The sequence below is a fragment of the Kryptolebias marmoratus genome, linkage group LG1, assembly GCF_001649575.2.
Source record: "Kryptolebias marmoratus isolate JLee-2015 linkage group LG1, ASM164957v2, whole genome shotgun sequence".
Lineage (NCBI taxonomy): Eukaryota > Metazoa > Chordata > Actinopteri > Cyprinodontiformes > Rivulidae > Kryptolebias > Kryptolebias marmoratus.
The window spans coordinates 33,971,822-33,989,990 of NC_051430.1; the positions used below are offsets into that span (position 1 = coordinate 33,971,822).

General features: G+C 41.0%; 1 protein-coding gene across 3 annotated transcripts in view; it reads left to right on the plus strand.

Annotated features, from left to right (window-relative positions):
- scube1 (signal peptide, CUB domain, EGF-like 1) overlaps positions 1-18,169 on the plus strand; it is an 81,519-nt gene that overhangs the window by 38,512 nt on the left and 24,838 nt on the right. For 2 of the 3 annotated variants that reach the window (XM_017439979.3, XM_017439980.3), the window contains exon 7: positions 10,816-10,932. In XM_017439979.3, the coding sequence (XP_017295468.1) occupies positions 10,816-10,932 (117 nt within the window). Of the gene's footprint in view, positions 1-4,977; positions 5,068-10,815; positions 10,933-18,169 lie in introns of all 3 variants that reach the window. The other variant, XM_017439978.3, reaches the window with a different exon arrangement.

An 18,169-nucleotide genomic window follows, 5' to 3' on the forward strand; every position in this document is an offset into this window, starting at 1 on the left:
AATGTCAGTTTAGAAGCTATCAAAGTTCTCAAATAAAGCACCTTTTGAGAATGTCAATGTTTGTTGGGAATTATCTTACAAAACTAGGAAGGATTTTTGGTTTAGATATTAAAAGTTATGGTTGTTTATTGATTTTAGTAAAAAAAAAAAGAGGCAACTTTTAGGAAAATGCCCCGCGAAATCCTGGAGGGACTGATTCCCAAAGTGCTGCCAACATTTCCTAATTCTACATCTTCCATGGCAGACAGAAGCTGAACACGTAAAAGGAAAAAAACAGAGAAACTAAAATGTTCCATCCTTCCTGTTATCTGTTGGATTTCTGCCTCTACAATGTTACTTTTGAATAGTTTCCTTTTTTGAGCTTCTTCTGGTTTTTCTCTTACGGATACGTCTAACTTCAGGTTTTCTCTGCTCATTTTTAACTCTCCCATGTTTACTTTTAAATATTTAACTAACTAATCGCCAATTAATACAGATCAATGTTAATATCAGTCAGTACCAATGAAAGGGTCTCAAGTAATGGACTTACACGAACTACATAAGATAAATAACTAAGTTAAATGGAGAATTTTTTTATTTAAAGGTTTCTAATGTGTGTGCATGTGTGTGTATGAACTGTACTGGCAAAATGAGTTACAATGAGAAATCTTTTAATATCGAGTAATTAATTATTGACACATAGTTTGTTGGAATTAGGCGATTTATCACCTTACCTGGCAACAAGCTAGTTGTGTTTATAAGCGTGCCGGTTTGAAAACTCATTTTTTATTGACCTAAAGTGATGTTATGTAGATTTAAAAAGAGGAATCCCCAAACTTCACAGTGTATAAAGATATTTCCAGAGAAACATGGTCAACTTCGAAAAGAAATTAGGAATAGAAATAAAAAGATAATTTCTGAAGACATACTTTTTAGAAAACTTGGATTTAAACCTTCAGGTTTGATTAGGAAGATTATTAGCTATTCCAGTAACTGACAAGGCTTGGCTTGGCAGGATTCAGAACTCGCAGACGCAGACAAAGTTTTAAGATGTTTATTGTAGACGTTTGGCAAACTGGATTACTGAAACTGGACTCAGCACTCACGTTGTGGTTTGGGAGCAGGACCAGGACAGGTAAGACCGTCAGGGGCTGGGATGGTCAGATTAGGGGCTTAGGCGAGAAAGGAGAGTCCAGGGCCAGGCAAGGGGTCAGAACCAGTCAGAGACCATCTGACCAGATCCATACCAGATCTCTCACCGCGCGTGAGAGAAGGGGCCGGCAGAAAACGGCTGGCTGACATTAGCGTTCCTGTTTCAGGTCAGCTGTGAGCTAAACGCCGCTAACTCCGCGGAGCGTGAATATCCAACATCCAACTTCAAACTAACTTCACTGCGGTCACAAACCAGTTTCCTCCCCAGCTGCAGCTGTTTTGCACGTCCTGCAGTGTAATCATGGAACATAAACGCATCGGCAAACACTTTGTGTCTGCAAAACATGTGAGGAGAGCTGCAGACCAGGGACAATCCAGAAATGCTCATGAATGTCAGTTTAGAAGCTATCAAAGTTCTCAAATAAAGCACCTTTTGAGAATGTCAATGTTTGTTGGGAATTATATTACAAAACTAGGAAGGATTTTTGGTTTATATAGTAAAAGTTATGGTTTTTTATTGAGTTTAGTAAAAAAAAAACAACTTTTAGGAAAATGCTCCGCGAAATCAGGCATTTTAGCCACAACAATCACAAAAAATGCCCGAGAAATCCTGGAGGGATTGGCTAATTAAGTGTTTTTGTTAGCAAGCAATTGAAAAGGTAGACCTAATAAAATGGCCGGTGTATATGTAGTGACTGTAACGACATTAGGAAGGAGCTGAAAGAGAAAATGGAAGTTTGCGTGGCGCCAGTGGTCATCGGAGCACTTGAGGTTGGGATTTAAAGATTTTTGGACACAAGTGGCACCCATCCAACCTGAACAATGGACAAAAACTCCATCTTGCTAGATATACCAAGATTCTACAAATTTAACAGCTGCAAAAAGTGGCTCTAGGGAACTTTGTGGGCTTTCATAGTTATGCACTCTGGAGAATTTTATGCAGTTCCATCAACAGAAAATGTCTTTAGCATTCAGTTTGTATGGCAACAAAATGGAAGGAATATGAAGGGGTGAATACTTCTGCAACCCACTGAAACAATGTAGCAAAACCTTTTATATTGATTAATGAAAACCGTGTTCTTTCAACTCTTTTCCTTGGGTCAAGGAAAATGTCTGATTTAGCTGTTCTTAGGAAATCAGTCACAAAAAGGACAAACATCTGAATCAATTCCAGAAATTTTTGAGAATTGCATATTTCATTATTCGATATTTTTACATTTAAAAGGTTAAGCAAAAGTGAAAGAATCGGGATGGAACCGCTATGTTTTAATTGGCTCCTTTCAGTGAAAATTGACCCAATAATCAAAAAAAAAAAAAAAAAGAAAGAAAACGTCTGGAGCAAATCTTTCTGGGCAGAAATCCCTGCTGCGGTAACATGTAAAGTTCAACGCTTCGAATCATAATTTCAGCTGCCATTTTCTAAAAATCTGGCAGTAAGGGGCAGGTAATCAAACATTTTTCCAATTAATTGGATGGTGTAAACTTTAATCCACCAGTTATTTCATTGAAAATCAAACAAACCTTAACATGTATTTAAGCTAATTAAATATAAATGGTGCCCGATGGTTTTCTCTCGCCAACGCCGTCTTCCTCTGCGTCTCACCTCGACCACTTCAACAGATGGCCCGGTTTTGACTGCAGCTAACCCCCCCTTTTCTTTTCAGCCGCTTTGAAGAAGGCGAACTCTCCATCAAGGAAAGCCAAGAGATTTGGGAACGCTCCTTTTAGCCTTTTTCTCTATTGTCTTGTGCCTCGTTTTTCTCTCTGTCTGTCTCTCTTCATATTTCGACGAAAGAAAGAACCTCTCTGTTTGTGGTCCCAGTGCCCCCCTCTGATTTTTTGGGTCTACCTTTAACCCCCCCCCCAGCCCTATTTCCCCCTTTTTTCCCCTATAGTCCCTTTGCTCCCTCTTCTTCCCACCTCCTGTCTTGCTTTCTGGTGATAGTACCTGATTGCCTGTCTTGTCTGAGCATCCATGTTAAAAGCGAGGATTAGTCCTTCATTCACAAGAGTAAAGAACCACTCTGGGTTGGGTGGGGGTGGGGGGGTCAGGGGTCTTGTGTGAGACTCTCAATTGCAGCCTAATCTTAGATAAAGCTCTGACCTGAAAGCAAACCTCCCTTTCCAGTCTTCTCACTACCTGCGAATGCGAGCGAAACCCCGCCGACTCAAAGATGGCTCCCATTCCTTCACCCCATCCCTCAGAGCCCCTTTGTTGCTTCGATAACGAGGCAGGGACTCGCACCGTCTCCCCACCCTGCCTTTGCTCTCATAACCTGCCATTTCTCTTGCATGCATCCATTGAAAATGGCCACACCATCCACTTTGTTTCCAATTTCACTAATCCATTTACTTGTCTTGTTAACCAGCTGCATTCATCTGGACTCCTTCTGTAATTTTATGGTTGGTGTTTTGTTTCATTGTATCGGTTTTACTATTCATCCCCTAGATTTATTAACGTAGAGTGGGTCACCTTGTCTTGCATCGGTCCCTTTCTGCGGGCCTCCGAACACTTTCTAGTCTCATTTAGAAGTGAGCTGCATGGACCTTTTTTCTCCCCCTTTGGAGCCCTTCTAAAAATCACCAATCCAGCCCTCGTGCACGTACGTTTTATTTCCCTCGCTGACAGAATTCGTTTTTTGTTTTTTTTCACACACTCAAGTGAGCAGACACTCAAAAGCTGGTATGCTCGAGCTTTCGATTCGACAATGACACATTCACACGTTAGCTGAACGCCAGAAAGACTCCATTCATCCCCCCCCCCGAGCGTGCTTCAGGAAAAACCCTTCACTTTGTCCATCGTACGCAAGAGGGAAAAAACAGCAAGGTGGTGCATGGGGGGGGGGGAAGGGGGGCATTAATTGTGCCCATATCTACCCCCCCATCGGACATCAAAGGCTCTTTTTTCCAATTGCAGCATGCTCATTCAGGCCTTAATGACTTCGGCTGAGTGAAAGGCCGGCTCCCTCTCCTCAGCCATACCCGGCGTAGGACGTGCGCGCCACCGGTGTAACCTGCGTCATCCAGCTTTCTGTTCGGCGTTGACGTGATGTGTTCCATAGACAAACAGGCAACCAGCACTGCCCCCAGACTTACTCGCTTTTCCTCCTGTTTTTATTTTTGTTTTAATCTCCCGTGCATGTTCTTCTGTGCAGCCCTCCTCTCCTCCTAAAACTCCTCCCCATTGTAAGTCATGGCGGGACTTCAAACTTCCTGCTCTCTCTTGTTCCTTTTGTTTCCTTTGTTTCCATCTTCGAGCACCTTCTTTGTGCTAATCGTCCTCTCGTGCTCTTTATGTGCCGCCCCCTTGTTCTTTTCCGTTACTGTCATCATCGTCGACCAGTTTTCTTTGCTCGTCTCTTTCAAAGCAGTTTCTCTCACAGAAATCTCCTTTTTTCTTATTTTTTCTCTTCTATTTAACACAAAGGAGTCATTGCTAGGGAAGTGTGGCTGTTTGATATGGAAGACATAAACTCCATCACCATGAGAATCAAAATCCAGCTTAATGTTCACCTCAACCCCATTCCCTATTTAAGTCTAACACCTTTGTATTTTTTAAGAATTATTTCCATGTTTTAAGTCCTAAAAAATCCCTTCCCCTGCCTACTGCTTCATTTTAAAGGCTATACACTGATCAAGTTTATTTATTTCTTTTTGACTTGCTTGGGAATTGATCATTGTTTGGTAATTAACACTCTAACAGGGTTTTTGGTGCCTCTTTGTCGCTTCTTGCTTCTCGGCTTTGTTTTTTTTTGCTCGAACGCCAATCAGGGCTGAAGGTCTGGTCATCGGGGCTTCTCATTAACCTGCTGCTCACTGTTTGTCCCCTTGTCACTTGTGTTTTAGAGAAAGATGAGGCTGCAATTGAGAGCTCTGAGTTCAATGCCACGTCAGTAGCTGATGTGGACAAGCGGGTGAAACGGCGGCTACATATGGGTAACTCTTTTCTTCCTCTTTCTATGTGTTGCCATGCCGCTTGTGCTTGTATCCCAGACTTGACATCTCCCCTTACCTTCCTTCTTTTTTACTTCTCTCTATTTTGTCAAAATAAACCTTTGGTGCCCTCTATGTCTACCCCAGAGTCACAGTTCTGATGCAATTTTGTTTAAAAATGGACAAAAACAGGTCATTACGTCATGCAACCCTGTTTACTGTCCTGGGTCAATTACTCTACGGTAACAAACACTACACCAAATGTTTTTTGTGACAGTCCATCTCTGAATACAGAGTCTCCAGGGGTCATGGTAAGAATAACATTTGGGTTTGTGAGAATCAGTTCCCTTAGCTTATTAAGCTTGGCACACAGACTAATAATAAAATGTGCACTGATTTGTAATCTGTTCCTTTAGCTAAACTGTGCACAAAGTTTAATAAACTAAGGGAACGGATCTCAAATCCGTTCCCTTAGTTTATTCAACCTTGTGCATGGATTCAAAATGTAAGAGCAATAGATCTTCGTTTGGATTCAGTAACGCTGAAATTTGGACAAATTATTTTTCTCCAGGTTCACAAACTTCTAAACAACCAATCAAACCTCTATAACAAGTCAAACTCCAAACTTACCGGTTTAAGAACCATCAATAAAGTGTACATCCGTCCATTTTCTGCCACTTTATCTGTGGTCGGGTCGCATCGTTGCAAAGTTCTGGGTCTACACTGGGGTGTCTTGCCAGTAAGACGTGCCTGGAAAACCTCCAAAGATAGCTGCCCAGAATGCATCCTAATCCGATGCCCAAAACACCTTTATTGACTCGGCTGCAACCTGTTTCAGGACCCACTGGTCAATAAAGTCGTAGAATGATAAAAAAAAAAAAGTTCAAACATTGCACAAACTGGCATCTTTCTTATTGAAGTGGTAGAATAACATTAAAAGGAGACATTGTATAAGTTTTTGACTCGCAAATGTTTAACGTGATTTAATGTGATTTAGGCGAAAACACAGATAGTTCCATAATCCGTGTACGGTTTCATTCTTTGGGTTTTTTTTAGTTTCAAAATAAAAGTGCAAAAACAAAACAAGCATGTGTTTTTTTGTTTGTTTGTTTTTAAAACGAAATTAGAAAAACGGCAATTGCAAAAATAAAAAAAGGGGTACGTTTTTTTTTAACTGCAATGGTTAAACCAAAGACGAGCTTTTATTTTGTTGTTAATTCAACGGGACCTTATAGCGGAACCGGAAATGAAGACCTGAACTCCCGGCAGTCACCAGCAGGTGGCGGTACATGTACAAGGCCTGATTTGGGTTTTGTTTCAAGTAAACTGCTGCAGCAAGGCGCTCCAGATTAAAAGGCGCACTGTCGTTTTTTTGAGAAAATTGAAAGCTTTTAAGTGCGCCTTATAGTCTGGAAAATAATGTTAGCAAAATAGCTGGTCAGCTACTGGACAAATGTTATGTGAACCGCTCAGAAAGTAAACACAAACACAGCTATAACTTTGACATTTTTACAGATATTGAACTAAAATCGGGTATGGTAGTAACTGAAAGTCATCCTCAACATGCACTCTGAGCGCTGATATTCCCTGAATGTTATTTTTATGATTTGACGAATATGTTAACTCTTATTTCTCAACATACGATAATCTTAGTCTAAAACTCTGGTAAAAGGTGACAGGGCTTGTCTTATTTAGAGGGATATTAACTTTTTTTATTAGTTTCATTCGGAATAGTTACCTGTTCATTGATGTATTTCTGAATATTAACAAAAAAATTTTTTTTAATTGTATATTACATCTTTGCACTGAGGTTTTCTCCTAGTCTCTGACCCGCTGAAACCTTTTTTTCTCAAACAAATTAGGCTCAGAAAGAAATGCGCTTTTTAAGAGGCTTAGAGAATGGGGGTGAAGGGTGGTAGGAGAGGCTTGTGCATCAATCAGGCTCGGCGGTTCGTCTCTGTTCCTACTCTCAGCTTGGCCTTAGGGTTCGTATGGGTGGGGTCCAGAGAGCGGGGCTCCCCTCAGCTAATGATAGGGCTCACTGTACTCAGCATAAATCACTCTGACCCATAAACAGCACCTATACGTGCACAGATTCACCTTTACTCTCACACAAAACGCCTTATTGGTTGAGCACTTAGATGCATACTCGCCAACATTTGGGAACGTCAATGTGGGACAACCCAGCGTGAAAGTTTTACCAGACGCAGCTTATCTCTTCATCAGCTGATCATGTCATTAAAACATCACTCCCAGAAAAACACACAAACATCAGAGATTCAACAGGATTTTCCTGAATTCTGATCAATTAATTTGAATTAAACACATATCATAGCTGCTCTCAAGTTTGGATCTTTCTCTCCGTCCTCTCAGCTGTTAGATTGTAAATACTGATCAGTAAACAGCTGGAACTTGTTATTTATTAGCTAACCTGAACATTTCCAGGCCTCCTCTTGATGCTCAGACACAACTTCCTGCTGTCTTTCAACCACTTTGAAAAGCTTTCTTTCCTGCCTCCATCTTTATCTTTCTGCCTCTCCATCTTTAGCTCTCTGTTCTCTGCTGGGAGATTGACAGCTGTCAGTGCTTGGGGAAGTGGCTTACGGTACGCTGCAGAATGAGTGCTTTCTCACATTTAACCACCAAAGTCACGAGATTTGTCGCTAGTTGCTTTAAAAAATGCTAGAAGGATCTGAAAACTCGCTAAATATAGCGTTAAAGTGACAAAAAGGCCAAATGCGGGACTTTTCCCTTGTCCCACACAGGGTGATGTGGGACAAGGGACGGGGGGGCTAAATGCGGGATGGTTGGCAAGTATGTAGATCTAAACACACACTTGACAGGAACCTGAGTTGGGAAATAGAAAGGGGGGACAAGTGTGTGGTCGTACCGTACAGCACCTATCAGACAACTTGCCCGGATGATGGAATGCATTAACTTCCAGCCTTCCCAACATCTTTCCCCAAGACATCACCTGGGAATCATTTCACCTTTTTTTCTGGAACGACTTAATATTTGAAATATCTTAACAATCTGATGACATAACTTCTCCAGAAAGAGTCAGCATGAAGAAGACTTAAAGGCCAAGCATTCCATGGAGGAATGTGTATTCGTCCGCTGCTTTTCATGCCGGAGTTTAAGATCATCTTATGATGAGAACAGATGGAGTTATGGCCATTTTTAGTCTGACCTTGTGACCTTGTCGTGCAGCATTGCAAAATCTTTCAAGATGTGGTTAGCTCGACTAGTGTACAGTATGTTGTTCCTCTCAAACCTAAGGCAGTTGAGGCAGATGGCTGTCCATCCCGAGTCTGACTCTGCAATCCCTCCAGGATTTCGCGGGCATTTTTTGGGATTGCTGCGGGCTAAAATGCCTGATTTCGCAGGGCATTTTCCTAAAAGTTGCAATTTGTTTTTCACTAAAATCAATAAACAACCATAACTTTTAATATCTAAACCAAAAATCCTTCCTAGTTTTGTAAGATAATTCCCAACAAACACTGACATTCTCAAAAGGTGCTTTATTTGAGAACTTTGATAGCTTCTAAACTGACATTCATGAGCATTTCTGGATTGTCCCTGGTCTGCAGCTCTCCTCACATGTTTTGCAGACACAAAGTGTTTGTCGATGCGTTTATGTTCCATGATTACACTGCAGGACGTGCAAAACAGCTGCAGCTGGGGAGGAAACTGGTTTGCTGAAATCTTTGTGGGCAAATGTGAAGCATTTAATTTGTATTTTTGAATACTTAAGTACTTTTAAATGCATGTACTTTTGAATACTTTGAGTACTTCAGTACTTTAACTTGAGTCGAGCAACTTTTACTTGTAGTTGATTAAGATTTGACCACGAGTATCGATACTTTTACTCAAGTACTATAGTTGAGTACTTCGTCCACCACTGGTGTTGGATAGGGTCGATTAGCTGTGGAAAGCTGTCCTCAGGGCCACTGCCCTGCATGTTTTCCTTGTTTCTCTGCTGATTTGAATCAATGGGTGATTAACAGGCTTCTGCAGAACAAGAAGAGGTGATTTAACCTCTGAATCAGGTGTGTTGGAGCAGAGGAACAAGGAAAACATGCAGGATGGAGGCCCTGAGGACCAGGACTGGACACCCCTGGATTAGGGGGTGGACTAACAAGCAAGCAACAGAACAGAGATTAAGGGACAACGTCATGAGATGGAACAATACCTAAGACCTTCCTGTTTCGTAACAGAGAATGACTATCATAGCTGAGATTTTCACACGATACTACTTTGTGTTTTACTTTATTCATGCACATTTTTTGCACTTTTTGCTATTTTTGTTACTTAAGAACAAAAAAGCTTTTTCTGTGTAAAGTAAAGGACTTATTTAATGACAAAGCACTATTAATATTATACAATGCAATTATTGCTCCACACTTGAAGTTTGGGGAAATGCAAGTAAAACAATCACAAATCCTATTTTAGTTTTGCAGAAAAGAGCCATTAGAATTATTACAAGAAAACACTCATCTAATACATCATTTCAACCAATTTTACAAGTTGGTAGATTATTAATCTCTGCAGGTTTTGTATAAAGCACAAGTTTTTATAATCTTAGGGGACTAGAGATGTTTGTTAAACCTAAAGTACGGACTAACCTGAAGAACAGAAGTACTTCAGTCAAAGGAATTAGATTACGGAATAATCTGGATAGTGGTTATAAAAATGCCGTTTCAATTAATTTGTTCAAAAGAACGATAAAAGTTAACTCGTTAAAGAAATATGAAATTGTATAATTTGTATTTGCAAGTGTTACTGTTTTCGGGGTTGAAAGTTTTTGTCTCTTTTTATTATTATTAATGTTGGAAATAATATTATTTTTGAAAAAGGGGCAGACATTATGTGGCTACCTTTTATTTTATTTAATTTAAACTGAACTAAACTAAACTTTTTGGACTTCTTTTTGATCAGCGATAAAATGGAGTACATCCCTAAACAACAGGATGCTGTTGTTAGTCAAATATCTTGCAAATTCCAAAAGGTTATCTTTGGGAAATTGCATATATTGCGAATCTGAGAAAATTCCAAACCTGCAACGTTTTCTCGTGAAGGCGACCAAAAGCCAAGCAGTTACTAAGTAAAATGTCTTTATAAGCCGTACTTTCAATTCATCCTTTTCAATAAACACTATTTCAGCCCCTTCAGCAGTTCTTCAGGCCCGTTGGGCCGGGCTTTACTGAGCTCTGCTGAAGCAACAACAGCTTAGCGGGTAAGCTAGAGTTACCGCGAGCTTGTGTTTGTTTTAGGATCAGCTCGAGTGATATCCACAAGTCCAAGCAAACCGGATCTGCACCACATACAAGAACATTTTTCAGGAGGCAAAATATACACGTGGTCTTACAGCCTCGGTATACTAACTTTATTTTTCCATCTTCTTCCCCTAACCTTACCTGTTTGTCTATGTTAACCAGTTTCTTGTCACTCGTGGAAACAGGGCTGTCCTTTGGGTCAAAGAGTTCTTCCAATATCACGTCCTCTTTTGTATTGTATTCTTAATAATAAATCTTGATTTGACTCATTGTTTGTTTCTTGTTTGTAAAAATTAGAATGTTTTGAAATAACTTCTTCATCCGTGTGTCGACAAAGCTACATTTGTGTATTCTGCCACATGAAGCTTTGTTTCATACCCCCCTCCTTCACCATCTCGACGTATACCATGGTCCGTTCTACGTACAGCTGTGCTCTTGATATTTTTAAAAGTGTTTTTTCTCTCCGACTTTGTAGAGACCTGCGCCGTAAACAACGGGGGCTGCGACCGGACTTGCAAAGACACGGCCACGGGGGTGCGCTGCAGCTGCCCGGTGGGATTCACCCTGCAGCCCGACGGCAAAACCTGCAAAGGTCAGTAAAAAATGTCAAAGCGTCTGCGGACACATCTGGTCCAGAAGCCCGTCTAAGGGTCAGTGGGGCCTGGATGCTAAAACTGGCATCTGATTGATGTAAAGCCAACCGTCCACTGGAGCTCTAACTGTAATGGACTTGAAACTGTTACTGCCTGTTGTTGTTGTCTTTGCCGTGGAGCGATTCTCTTTTTTCCATCGGTCCAGCAGCGAAGCCGGCGACGGTGGTCTGTGGAAAAGATGCCACACAGCGTGAGCCGAGATCATCCAAACGGATCATTAAAGCATTTTGGCTGTACTCTAAACAAACATCTGAAGGGTTCTTAGGGATTCAAATGAAGCCACACACAAGACTCTGCAGACAGCATGGCTTTTTTTCCTCCTGAAACAAACTAGCAATGCAAGGGCTTTGACAGGGTTCCAGTCTCCATTTCCAGTTGTCCTAATTTTAGTTGAAAAAAAAGGAACTTTTATGGAAAATGCCCCACGAAATCAGGCATTTTAGCCCGTAACAATCACAACAACTGCCCGCGAAATCCTGGAGGGACTGATATATTCTTGCAGCGCTGAGATGTTGTAAAAATATGATGCAGCCCCATGTTGACTTCATCATCCACGGACTTGTTTGCTCGTTATGCAATCTGCAGGGGGAACAGCAGGGGTCCTGTGATGATCACCAGCCTTTTAAAGGGTTCCATGAGCACAAGCATCAAAGTGATGAGCCTGTAGTCATTTAACTCTTGGATCGAAGGCGTTTTGCGGGTGATGGTTGATGGAACTTGCGTAGCTCCAGTGATGTCTTAAAGATCTTAGTTTAAAATCCCAAATCCTAAATTGATTTTTATGTACCATCCTTAACCAAATAAGAACAAACAAAACAGATTAAATATTACAACCAAAGTACGTATACTGCAGAAGTGAAGGAGCTGAGCAGAAATGGAAGGATGGAGGGGGTAGGGCACTTCTCCACCTAACCATGTCAACCAAATGTCAAGGACATGACAATCAAGACGGACAACTGAAGTTGCCGTAGCAATGAGGCACGTCGGTCACATGACAGCAGCATCAGAACCAAGAGTCTTTTGCTATACGAACACACTCCTGTGCATTTTGTAATCCCATATGTGAGCTTGTGTTTGCAGAATGGCTGTTAGGTGGTGCGAGAATGTGGCACTTAGGTGCGCGAGGCCTCGAAGCCCGGAGTTGTCTCAGGCAGACGGCGTGTCGGCAAACTTTGAAATGTTTGAACAGTGAGGCCCACGCCGGCTCTGCTCGAGAGCCCCCTAACCCCTGACGGAACCACAGTTGTAAAAACAGTGCCATCCAGCTGTAGACACAGTCATTACAACAGTCCACCAAAAAGATCCTAATTCCTATTGATCCATTTTGTAACATGCTCCAAAACTGGGATCGGATCAAAGTTACTCCAACTGTCATTGTGCCTTTAACTTAGATGTTTCACAAGGCTACATCTGGATTTTAAACCAATAGATTACTGGGAAGAGATGCCACATCCTCTGGGTCTCTCAGTGAAATCTGGAAAAGACAGATCTCTGGGTTTTCCTCTTGGATCTGTTACCTCCAGTCCATTTCCCTCTTGGGAATAAGACCGGGTGTCTCAATGAGATGACCAGAATAAATAAAAGTGAAAAAAATACAAAGGTGAGTAATAATGCAACTTGTTACCCTTTAGAATCAGCCATATTTAAAATGGCAGCTACTTTTGCGGATATTGAGATAAATTTTGGTGGGGTGTTAGCTGAATGATCCATAACTTCTGATCTGTATTTAAAACCATGGCATTAACTACTGGAGTCAACTCTGTCAGTTAGCAAAATATCTTACCACTGGAGGGCTTTTAATGATGGAATTGTTACAGAGATTCAGGAAAATTTGGACATATAAGCTGGAATTAAGCATGTAGCTCCTGCCGATGCTGTTTGCTACTATTGTACTTTCTCATATTTATGTTTTATTCTGATATTCTACAGATTTAAATGCAATATTGAGCCATTGATCGTTATTGTAGAATTTATTATATCCAGAGGACTACTAGTAGTGTAATTCACCTTTCTTCCCCTACTTTTAAACTATTAGATTATTAAGCCTTCTTTTACGTAGTCAGTGTAGCGTTTAAACTCCCAAAATAACTGAAACCGCTTCGTTTGTGTTTTTAAACACTTCAGATAATTTGTAGTCCCCGCCTGCAAAATAAATGGTCTCCGTTTGGTTTTTAAGGCCGGAGTTGAGCGTCGAAGACAGATGGGAGTGCAGACCACCTGTGCCACACCCACATAATTTAGTTGCTGATCACCCCCCTCGGGCTTCATAAATCTTGTATTTGGAGGGGGTCTCAGAGACACAGACGAGGCAGCGTACACTGATCCGTCAACTGGACAAAAAGTCGGTTTAAATATTTCATTGTGTCATAAAACGAGTCACTATGTGGAGCCTAATATGACCTTATTTTATATAACAAAACGACACTGCTTAAGATTATATGTGGTGCTCTAAAATAGACATATTCAAAACTTTTAAGCATGTGCTCAGTCCTCGACCATCCCTCCAGGATTTCACGGGCATTTTTTGTGATTGTTGCGGCTAAAATGCCTGATTTCGCGGGGCATTTTCCTAAAAGTTGCAATTTTTTTTTTTACTAAAATCAATAAACAACCATAACTTTTAATATCTAAACCAAAAATCCTTCCTAGTTTTGTAAGATAATTCCCAACAAACANGCTGCTCCTGCACGCTCCCGGCATTCTGATGTTAACAGGAAGTGACATCACGTGTCTTCTTTCTGAGTTATTTGGGGTTATTTTTGTTAAAGTTGCAGTGTTTTGGGCAAAGTTGCAAAAAGTTGCGATTTCGCGGGGTTTGCTTGATTTTGCGGTAATAGTTGCGATCGCAACATAGCGAAATCCTGGAGGATCTGATCTATCAGATAAATATGATTTAAATAATTAGATTAGTGGGCATAAAGATGAATGGGTCAGTGGTTAGATGGATTGATGGATAGGTGGGTAGATGGCTGTATGTAAGGATGTATGGATGTTTTTTATCGTCCTGACAGTACTTTTGTTTTATGTGTTTGTTTGTTAATACTAAATATTTTACCACCTTCAACAGCTAATTCTTTTCCTTCATAACAATGAGGAAAATCTGAATTTTCTAAGTCTGATTTAAGGATAAGAATTAGATTTTGTTTTTCATATGAAGCTTTAAGCAACAAACTAGCTGCTCTTTCCTTTCAGGCTCTCCTCACAGTTCCATTTTCTTCTTCTGCGCTTTTTTTTAACTTCATCCTCCAGTGTAACACCCCCACCACCTTTATTATGTCTCTGTGGTGTCTTGCTTGACTTATTCCTTTGCTCAGGGACTTAAATGTTAATCCCTCGAGGTTTTCATCACTTAGAGCATCAATCAAAAAGGACTTAGGCTGAATAATCTGTCTGACAAATGCCCCCCGCTCTTTCTTTGCTCTTTCGCCTTCTTTCCCTTTCCTGTTGGCTTTTTTTTTTACCCTTTAAATCTTTCCATCTCTAATATGCCCGGCTCTACTAGAATAAATGTTTTTTTTTTTTAATAATCTGAATTACATTAAGTGAGATATGATAAAGCCAGATATAAAAGATGATTTTTGCAGTTTGGGGTTCACCTGAGGGCATGCTAAACTAGACGAGGCAACGAAAAAGAAATATTTGGAGCATTGGTGAAACCAGATCTGCCATGAGGTCTGTAACTGGCAGTGAACATGGCGCCTCAGGGGCAATCACATTCTCCTGTTATTGTTTCCAAATTCCCATCCATCCAACCCTTTTCTTTACCTGCTTTTTCGTGCAGGGTTGTGCAGATCCCCAACAGTCATTGGGTGAAAGTCGGGGGACACCCTGGACAGGTCGCAAGTCCATCACAGGGCCACATAGAGACAAACGAGACAACTATTCGTGCTCTTACTCACTCACACCTAGCGACAACTTGGTTTGCGTTCAACATAACATGCATGTTTTTGGTCTGTGGGAGGAAACGGAGCACCTGGAGAAAATCCATGCATGCACAGGGAGAACATTGCAAGCTCCATACAGAAAGGCCCTCAGCTGGGTTGGGAACTTTAAACGTTCTTTCTGCGAGGTGACATCTTACACTGATGTGCCGCTGTGTTGCCAATATTTGTACCTTTTGATTTTTCTCAGCACAACTGTACTAAAATGCAAAATGTCCAAGTTTTATTCCATAAGGAATCAATTGAAGTTTTGAATGTTGGACCAACTCGTTTATAACATGAAATTAATAACAAAATCCAATTATTTACAAATCTCATAAACCCATGTCTTATTCACAAATCCGTGTACGGTTCATTCTTTGTTTTTTTTTTTTGTTTCAAAATAAAATTGCAAAAACAAAACAAGCATGTGTTTTGTTTTGTTTTTTTTTTCGTTTTTAAAACGTAATTAGAAAAACAGCAATTGCAGAAATAAAAAAAGGGGTACATTTTGTTTTTTAAACTGTAATGGTTAAACGAAAGACAAGCTTTTATTTTGTTGTTAATTCAACGGGACCTTTTGGCGGAACCGGAAATGAAGACCTGAACTCCCGGCACATAACTTTTTCAGTCACCAGCAGGTGGCGGTAAGATGGTAAGGTGGCGCAAATATCCAACTTCAAACTAACGTCACTGCGGCCCTTTGCCGACATCTTTGTGGGCAAATGTGAAGCATTAGCGCACATTTTGGCTTCGGTCGCTGCTCCTGCACGCTCCCGGCATTCTGATGTTAACAGGAAGTGACGTCACGTGTCTTCTTCCTGAGTTATTTGTGGTTATTTTGTATTCCATGCTACACAAACCCACAAAGAAAACACTAAACCGCAGAAACAGTGGTGAATCACTTTAGAAACAATAAATATGGGGTTAAAGTTGCGGGAAAGTTGCGGGAAAGTTGCAGCGTTTTGGGCAAAGTTGCGATTTTGCGGGGTTTGCTTGATTTTGCGTTAATAGTTGCGATCGCAAAATCCTGGAGGGTCTGAATATTTTAACTTTTACATTAACCAGTTGAATGCTTCAGTGTCTTGTTGCAGTTTCATTTTTGAAGTTTAAATAAAAAAAACAGCGCACAATTGGCTGGGCTGCTAAAGATGAAGCCCAAGATGGTAAGTTGTAAGCAAATTTAGAAAATCTGGTTTGTTGATAACTAATTGTCCTGGACTGTTGATCTGTAGAAATCAGATTTGGATTTTGAACATAAAGTTTGAAAAGCCCCGTCCCACCCGTTTGAGTGGGACTTGAAAGTTGCGTGGGATGGTTTTGAACCTTTGTGGCGCTTGTAATCACAGTGATGTCAGCATTGTTTTGAAATGCATGCTAAGAGGTATAATTTCTCGCATTTAGCCTTTTGGGAAACATAGTTGTTAGTGGCAGGATCAGTGCCACTCGGCGGGGTGGTCTAAACTAATTTGAACTGCTTCCTAGTGACAGACAGTCGTCTCTTCCTGGATTCATCAAGTTCACTTTAATGCCAATGGGATGTGCCCTGTCGTGCCTGTCTATCATAATTTTCTCAACATAAACTATGCAGGGCATGTTGAAAACCCACCGGTGTGATAATCGCCCTTTTATCTGCACTGACAGACAAGGCAGCTCAGCCTCCCGTGATGACAGACACACCAACTCTGGGAGACGTTTTATTACGAACTCAAATGCCAACAGCTGGGTGAAAGAGAGGCTAAGGAGAAGATTTTTCCTAACGGTTTCCAGATGTCTGAGCAGAAGTTAGATCTTACTGCAGGCTGTGCTGCTGTTACTGTGGCTTCATTAACGCCCGTTAACTTGCACGGTAGTCTAGAAGTTCGTAGAAGTTTGGATTTGTTTGTGTGTGTGTGTGTGTGTGTGTGGACTTTTGGCAGCCTTTTAGATGGTATGAGGTTGAAGTACTCAATAAACTTTATGCCGTGTGTATTGGCATCATTGACAAGTTCCCACTGGCCTGCATTCTTCATCAACCTGAAAAGACCAGAGAAAACACACACACACACACACACACACACACACACACACACACGCACACACACACACACACACACACACACGTGTCTGTCTCTCTACCTTTGCGGGGACTTTCCATTGACTTCCATACATTACTACAGCCTAACCCTGACCCTGACCCTAACCCTAACCATTACCAGTACATACCTAACCCTAAACTCAATTTACACATTAGTCCTAAACCTAACCTCTAACCCAAAAACATCATTTCTCCCCATGGGGTCCCACAAGGAGCAGTTGGTCCTCACAAGGTAGTATATGTTAGGAAAATTGTCCCCACAATGTAGCAAATACAAGTCAACACACACACACACACACACACAGAGTAAAATAAGGGTATGATCCGATCAATCCATCAGAGAACCAAAACAGAACAGTAAACAGAACTCCCAGCACGTAACTTTTTCAGTCACCAGCAGGTGGCGGTAATGTCCTGATTTAATGACTTCCTTGGAATCTGAAAGAAATCTTGTTGACGGTAAGATCATCAGCTCTCATTGAAATGTGCTGATTCCCTCTAAATAAGACAAACGGATCCATTTTTAAACTGGTAGATTCTGAAGCGCTAACTGAAAAAGTTCTTCTTGTGGATTTTAATGGCGGTTTGCAAGAAACTGAAGGCGTACATTACCGCCACCTGCTGGTAATGTGGGATCTAAAGGCAGTTCTTACACTGAAATAAATGAGTACAACTATCTCTCTCCTCAGTGCCAGAACACGGGGGATTCTTTAATTGTCACATTTTATCGTCATCACAAATTCCACAAAGATCCCGAAGTATCTTTGAAACCGGCGCGTATTTAAACAGACTGAATACATCGGTGTGTATCGCATACTTCTGACCAGTTCGTGATTGGTCAGAAGTTTACAGAACTCCTACGACACTTACAGGGAACCAGCCAGAACAGCTGGTTCCAGGAAACGTCTGTTATCACAAACTCCTTGTCCTGGAAAGTTCTGGCAACAACAACCGAACAGTCTTTACACGCGAACATAGCTTCTCTTCCATAATCGGTAAGCTGCAGTCTGCATAGAATGAAATCCTCTTCCACAGTAACTGAAAAAGTTGTGTGTCGGGAGTTCAGGTCTTCATTTCCGGTTCCACCATAAGGTCCCGTTGAATTAACAACAAAATAAAAGCTCGTCTTTGGTTTAACCATTGCAGTTAAAAAAAACACACAAAACATACCCCTTTTTT